Source organism: Saccoglossus kowalevskii, chromosome 1, assembly GCF_978046115.1.
Source record: "Saccoglossus kowalevskii chromosome 1, keSacKowa6.1, whole genome shotgun sequence".
Classification (NCBI taxonomy): Eukaryota; Metazoa; Hemichordata; class Enteropneusta; family Harrimaniidae; genus Saccoglossus; species Saccoglossus kowalevskii.
In genome coordinates this window covers 11,628,642-11,636,724 of record NC_140641.1, presented here as the reverse complement: position 1 = coordinate 11,636,724, position 8,083 = coordinate 11,628,642, and the positions used below count along the sequence as shown (strand labels likewise).

Sequence of the window (8,083 nt, the reverse complement as noted above, 5' to 3'; positions counted from 1 at the left end):
TCAGATGTTGATAAGTCGTTACAATTGATCAGGCAGTTTGTTTTGAAATTTACTTCATCTGTTCAAAATGTTGGCAACAACCCGGTAATTATCAAAGGCGTGATTGACAGGTCAACAACAACAAAATTAAAATGTAGCAAGGCTTGTTCATTTCGATAGACACCATGGCGGCTCGGTACAAATAAACTGATTTGAATAACAGAACAAATATTCCCAGTTCGTTCCCACAAATGCGGAAGGTAGGTTGCTAGTTGTGCCAGACAAATTCAAGATGATGGAAATTCGCGAGCCGGAGATGTTAATCAAAGTACATTATATGTACTATGGAAGTGTACGAATCACCCCAATTTACCGTCTACGCGGATATTTTGAAGCAGAGGCCCGAGCATGCGTAAATGTTTGGAACTGCGCATGTTTGGAGCTGCGCATGCACGAGCCTCTGCTTCAAAATATCCGCGTAGACGGGTTGATTCATATTGCTCTGGTGTTTCCATTTTCACAGGATTTAACCCGTTTTAGTTCGAATAAAGGAAATGTAAGTCGATCGATAGTTTCTACCGATATCATGCTTGAGTTGTGTGAAGCGGATCGAAATATAATTTGGAAAATCGTGTTATTTTCGGGAAGTTTCGATGTCATGGTGTCAACGCTTTCCTACCTTGTGTTATTATATGAGTAGTAGGGGAATTTACCGGCGACTGACTAACTATGCCGATCCCACTTTAGGTCATTTTTTATTAGCCAAGAAACGTTCCGAGCGCCTGTGGTCGGATGGAAGCAACACGCATTCAAGTACTCGATGATGAAAACCAAAAGGTGGATTTACCACGGAATGACCGGTTTAAACTTCTACTCACTGACAACATAGAGCGCTCAAATAGTGGGACACTGAAATTACAAATACACGTGGTGGATGGGAAATCCCCAGCGATAAAGTCCTCTGAGACCAAAGAATACGTAGACACCGACAACGACACTTCGATGTCGCGAAAGCGTAAACTTGACTTTGTCACCGATAATTCAAACAGGGTAACACCCGCAAAAATTCCGACGTGCAAAGCCCCATCGTTACAGGATCGAGAGAATGAATTAACTGACAAGTTGGACACACTTTCACAAGTAAAGATCTCGGTTGAACGCGAATTGACTGACTTAAAGTCGCCACCCCCGCCGCTACCCCCGTTTGCTTTACCGGGATTAAACGTTGTCGAAGCAACGTGTGCACATTGCCACCATAGAGGACACAAGGAAGCGGGAAATCAAAAAAAAGCAGTATGTGTATATGAAGCCTGTCCAGGCTACATGTATTGTGGACGACTTGAAAAGCACAGAGACCATAATGATATAATACGACAGGTGAATTTCATAATTTTTTTTTTACATGGTCGAATCACTATTATTCTTCATTATAAATAGTAAATAGTCTGTTGCTATGATGTATGTTTTTTTATTTCCTAATATTTACGTACAGAACGTGTTTTTTCAGAAAGAAAAAGACGTCAAGAAAGTACGAGAGGAAATAAAAGAAATTGAAGGGGAACTTCGAAATCTAAAGGCATTTCTTGAAAAAATAGCACACAGTTCAGCAGGGTTGTGAAACCTAGTTTATTTAAAGTCTACCCCGACCAATATAACGGCATTGAGGGCCACAGCAAGTTACTTCGTGACATTAGACTGCTTAAAATCGCTTTGAATGGAAAATTACTCCCGGCGACCATGGATGACTTGGTAGAATTTCCACGTCTACTAAGAACAGGGAAACTCAAAACTGGATACGACGATTCACATTTTAACAAGTCTGTTGATGTTAACGAAATTATCAAAACTTCGCCCGTGAAATCTAACGTTGCCATTGCTAGAAGCGGGTTGGCTATCGGACTCGATAAAACTGAGAATTTACCAGCTCATCAGCAAATGTGTAATGCGACAATATCAGCACATTCTACACATTACCCATATCATACAATATCAGCACATTCTACACATTACCCATATCATACAATATCAGCACATTCTACACATTACCCATATCATACAATATCAGCACATTCTACACATTACCCATATCATACAGATATGTATATGGTAATATTATAAGGCCGCCTGCGCCTTGTACTCCGTGGGTCTATCCACCTCTACAACCACCGTACTATAATTACGGTATGATTCCTGGATATAACTGTGCATCATTTCCCCCCACAAACCAAGGGCATACTTCAACTTTCCAGCCACCCCGCACAGCAATGTACCCTGCTGAGCAAGCTAGACATGACGTACAGTTTCAGTTACCACCTCTAGGTAATCCCTGTGAACAACCTACACCGCCACCAGCAGTAAATACACCATTACCACCGGCTCAACTACCTTTAATCACAGAAATGACTACAAATACAACAACGTCTGCACCGATCAATCATACCGTTCCTGTGCTTGAAATACCGCGAACGGATCACGGTAATGCAATGGTTTCCGAGTCCACTGCCCCAGTGTCCACCCCTACAACTCGTATATTTCCACCGATCGTGAGTGAGTCTCCACTTGACCTAGTCAAAATCAACCAGCAATGACATTACTACAGCTTGCTAATATAGCGAGTGATCAAGACAATTTCCCACAATAAACATTTTCAATATTTTTCAGTTAAACTGTTTTCTACGATTTCTTTATTTTATGAAACTTTCTCGAACTAAGTTGATTGTTCTATTTCGTGTTTTACAAATCAACATGACGAGTTTGTGTATTTTTTATTTTCCATAAATAAATGCATACCACGGTAAATATATTTTGTTTAAAAGTGGGTAAAATGAATGGAGTACTCAGGGCACACTACTGTGGAATACTTTATTTTCGCTGGAATTAATTTTCGCTGAAAAGGCTTTTTGGGCGTTTTGTATGGAATTTATTTTCACTGATTTTTGATGAGTTTAATGTTAAATATAGGAAAAAAAGTATATTCGCTGGATTTTATTTTCACGGAATCATCCCTTCAGCGAAAATAGCGAAAATAAATTCCAAGCGAAAATAAAGTATTCTACAGTATATTGCCAGTGACATTTGACCGAGAATCTTAGGTTATATAGTTCTAATTTGTTTTCAGGTATCCGTCTTTGCTCACAGTATGTGTAGGGTCAGTTAATCTAAACTAATAGGTAAAACATTTTAGGCTTTAGTAAAGTTGCCGTTACTGGGCGGTGAAACTTGTGTTACAACTATTTTTCATTTAATAAACTTGGTGTGTTCACATAGCCACTCGTATTACATTCATTTACTGAGTGTGTTAGTGACTGAGTGCTTAGTTTATAGCGGTATATCTCTTTTTGGAAGATGTGGTGGCCCTGAAAAGGGCCGTTTGGTTTTGAGTGCAAAATGGCTAATATTTACACATATCCCGCATCTTCGGCAAACAGACGACATAACGCTAGAGTGAGTCTTGTCTGCAACTTGTCTTGTCTGCAACTGCCAATTCAGTGAAATTGTACACGAATCTTGGGTTTGGATTGCTTCGAAGCTCGAACTTTAAATGTCGAAAACAGTATTCACAAACGTTAAATTGTGGATTATATGGTGGCTGAAAAATTAGCCGTACTTCAAGTTGATCAAGCAGGCGCCTTAAATTCTGTTCAACATGTCTTGCGTGATGGAAAGGACAGTTGTCCATTATGATATAATCACCCGGTGCTAAGACGGGATTCCCCATGTCATTATTTTGTTCAATAGCTTCGTGAAATTTTTTTAGAAATTCATAACCATTGGACGGTCCCAAAATTACGTCAACATGGTGAATTCCAAATACTCCCATTAACAAGTTCACCGTGAACGTAGCATTTGACGCATATCGTTGTATTTCGACGGCTTGGGTTCCAACAACAGAATGTCCGTATCTGCGGTTTCCCGTTGTTTGTACTACCGATGATTCGTCAAACCAATGAAGCTGCTCTGGAGTATAATTAGATACCTCCTCCATGAAATCCAATTGTCTTTCAATGTTCCGATCAGTGCATGATTCTGCAAGCACACTTGAGATTATTTTTCGTGACATGTTGAAATTTTCACGAACCGCTACATTTATTTTTGTGAGACCGGGGAGAGTCATTGGTGTGCAGATACCATCTTCTAGTAATTTGCCACGGATTTCACGAGCGTAAATACTTGGTTTTGTTGTTTTATAGTATTCTATATGCTCCAAAACGTTGTCCGTTAGTTTTGTCTTCGCCTGCATTCCGCCACCACGTTTCCCAGGAAGAATGCTACCAGTTGCGATGTATCGCTTCACAATATCGTGAGCTGTTTTTTTTCGAAACACCGCTCTGTCGACCGATCTCGGAATGAGACATTCCTCCCAAATAAAGCTGAACTACCCTCTCTCTTATTACTGCGGGTTTTTCCACACCTTGCTTATTCATTGCAACGACCTATAATAGTTGTCTCGATACTGTCATGAAACTTAACTGACGGAAGTTTTAAATTTTAGTAGCGTCGCCATGGTGTCTATCGAAATGAACAAGCCTTGCTACATTTGAATTTTGTTGTTGTTGACCTGTCAATCACGCCTTTGATAATTACCGCGTTGTTGCCAATATTTTGAACAGGTGAAGTAACTTTCAAAACAAACTGCCTGACCAATTGTAACGACTTATCAACATCTGACTGCAGTTCTTCGTGTAATCAAGGGGTGAAAGGGGTGTAAAGACTGAATGTTATTTTGCGAACCTCGTATAAGGTGCCCGGTTTTAGTTATAAACCGACGTTAGCTTCACGACGTTCATGTCCTACCATGGTAACAGCCGAAAACATATTGCTTGTTTTTTACCGGCTTGTTTTCATTGGCAACCTAAGTATTTTTATTTTGTAAACAAATTTTCATCTGCTATTTTTATCCAGTTCATATCGTTCAGCAACATTTTTGGCATATTAGGTGTACATCACATGGAATACTACGATTGAGCATCGTCCGCCTGCACGGTGTTGTTCCGTTCGGACATTCCTCCCTCTACAACACCGTGTGATATAGAGTGGAGTGCTTCGCCGGAACATTCACCTTGAAAATTCAAGATGCGATTGAGAGAACTTGATGTATGTTGACTGAGTTTTATCATAGTACGAAGTAGCTGTGGAATCATAGCCCTATGTTGCCGACCGCATTATTTACGTGACTGACTCTGGCCGGCCCATAGGGCTATGGGGCCTTGTGCGACTGAATACCGGTTAAAATCCACATGCCAAATTTGGTCGTCGCGAAAATCACATTTTAAGACCTTCGAAAGTACTCACTATGTTTATTTACTTCCAAACAATGACCAGAACCTATTTGCGCTGTGAAATGATGACGGTGGTCATAAAAAATTGACTTTATTTACCGTACACCGAGTCGCAGAAAAATAACAAGACGAAAGACGCCATTTTGGACCACAGAGTTACGCGAGACCTATAGCAAATTACACGAGACCTATAATTTTGTACCACGTGACCGAAATCAGTAGATAAATTGCGTTTATGCAACTAGTTTCTATTATTAAACAAAAATCATACAATTATAAATACTGTATGTGATTGCTTTGTTGGAACAATTAGAATAACGGGAAGAGTGAGTTTTATTCTTCCACCACTGTATCACATGACCGCCAAACGAGATTACATTTATTCTGCGCTAGGGAGTGTGGGATGTCAATGGCTGTCGTTTTCTCGTAATTTGCTTGGTTTCCGCGGTAATTGTAAAATATCACAAATTATTGCTTATTTATAAACACAAATTGCAAACAAAAGTTTGTATGTTATTCATCCAGCTATCAATTCACAATAAAGGTATGTCACACCATCGTAATCGAAAGCAAAAGCGATTTAATTTACGTATGCCAGATTTCTGTTTTTAAACGGTGATAGATCCCGTAGCTCTATGTTCGACGTACAACAACAAAATTAAAAAAAAGACGTCCAAATGAAATTGTTAGGGCGAAATTCGATTGTAGGTCGCACCAAAGAGCTACGGAACCGCAGCTAAGTACGAAGTACCAGAAGGCTTCTGCTGGCGGCGTTACCCAGTTCCAAATAAAGATTACCAACGCCAAATGAGCAACATTTTAACTGGTAATCAAGATTCATTTAATCCATGACTAACAAGCAACATCGCAAGCGAAGTTATAGCATGCAGAACTAGTAAGTCATCCCGTCAGTAAAGTACCGCAGTAGCACGGCATGGTTGCCTTCAGCATTGTATGCAAACGAATCACGTGGTGTGCCGTTCTCGTTCAAACCCGGGATTCGATCAATAGGGGAGTTTCAGTAAAAAAACACATTACAAATCATGCAAGTTCAACATTTTCAAACCAATATACTAAAACAGAAATGCTCAGCGATGCAAAAAAGTATAGATATTACTTTTCAGTATACACATCTCTGATTTTACAATCCCTCACATATTCTACTCCCAATTATTCCTGCGTAAAATAGAATAGCCTCTTTCCATGTTGACATTCTCAGTAAAATCATGTGATAGGCTGTTACAATTGGCTGTTACATACTATTTCGCCGGTCTGGAAAATGTGTTTAATTAGCTCTCATTCAAGCGACAATGCACATTTCCCAGTGGGAGTGAACCTAGCTCGAATCTGCCATTAAAAAATAGGGGTGTTTTCAGCAAAAAACGAATAATCCTTGAGTGCACACAATACACTTAATTTTAGAACAAATGTTGCATTAGTTACAGCAGCAGAATACCACAGAAATATCAGACGAAACATGAAAACACTATATATTGTATTTTGGCCTGAACCCTCTCTATTGCAATTCCAGGGATTACCCCCATATGTGCAACCATTTTCCACCTTTGTATCACCCAACTCTGAAAACAAATTCTCAATACCACGCTGAAGCGTTTGGTAATAACGTTATTAGACGGTAAATTTGCTCGCAAATCTTGTGATAACGATTAAATTTACAATAATTTGATGCCCACAGCCAGTTAATAAATTTCTGTCATTTTATATGTATCATTTTAGTGGGCAAACTACGATTATAAAATACATGTGGGCAAAAGATTATGATTACATAATAAATATGAGCGAAGGACTGTTATTATATAATACATATGGGCAAAAGAACATGACTACATAATAAATATGGTCGAAGGAACATGATTACATAATAAATATGGTCGAAGAAACATGATTACATAATAAATATGGTCGAAGGAACATGATTACATAATAAATATGGTCGAAGAAACATGATTACATAATAAATATGGGCAAAGGACTAAGATTACATAATAAATATGTGCAAAGGACTATGATTACATGGGCAAAGGACTATGATTACAAAATAAATATGGGCAAATGATTATGATTACAAAATAAATATGGGCAAAGGATTATGATTACATAATAAATATGGGCAAAGGACTATGATTACATAATAAATATGTGCAAAGGATTGTGATTACATAATAGATATGTGCAAAGGATTATGATTACATAATAAATATGTGCAAAGGATTATGATTACAAAATAAATATGGGCAAAGGATTATGATTACATAATAAATATGTGCAAAGGATTATGATTACATAATAAATATGGGCAAAGGATTATGATTACATAATAAATATGGGCAAAGGACTATGATTACATAATAAATATGGGCAAAGGATTATGATTACATAATAGATATGTGCAAATGATTATGATTACATAATAAATATGTGCAAAGGACTAAGATTACATAATAAATATGTGCAAAGGATTATGATTACATAATAAATATGGGCAAAGGACTATGATTACATAATAAATATGTGCAAAGGACTATGATTACATAATAAATATGTGCAAAGGACTATGATTACATAATAAATGTGTGCAAAGGACTATGATTACATAATAAATATGTGCAAAGGACTATGATTACATAATAAATATGGGCAAAGGACTAAGATTACATAATAAATATGTGCAAAGGACTATGATTACATAATAAATATGGGCAAAGGGTTATGATTACATAATAAATATGTGCAAAGGATTATCATTACATAATAAATATGTACAAATGATTATGATTACATAATAAATATGTGCAAAGGACTAT

At 37.8% G+C, this 8,083-nt stretch overlaps 1 protein-coding gene and 1 pseudogene across 1 annotated transcript; one reads left to right on the top strand and one right to left on the bottom strand.

Moving 5' to 3' along the window:
• The first annotated feature begins 271 nt into the window (after positions 1–271).
• On the top strand, positions 272–2,567 carry LOC146750359 (uncharacterized; annotated as a pseudogene).
• An 851-nt stretch (positions 2,568–3,418) lies between these two features.
• On the bottom strand, positions 3,419–4,219 carry LOC102806130 (uncharacterized). Its single transcript, XM_006816946.1, has one exon. The coding sequence runs from the start codon at positions 4,217–4,219 to the stop codon at positions 3,419–3,421; it is 801 nt and encodes a 266-aa protein (XP_006817009.1).
• Positions 4,220–8,083: the final 3,864 nt, after the last annotated feature.

Bases quoted from the DNA above. Each gene is read 5' to 3' on its own strand.
- LOC102806130 (XM_006816946.1), bottom strand. From the start codon at position 4,219: ATGCAGGCGAAGACAAAACTAACGGACAACGTTTTGGAGCATATAGAA.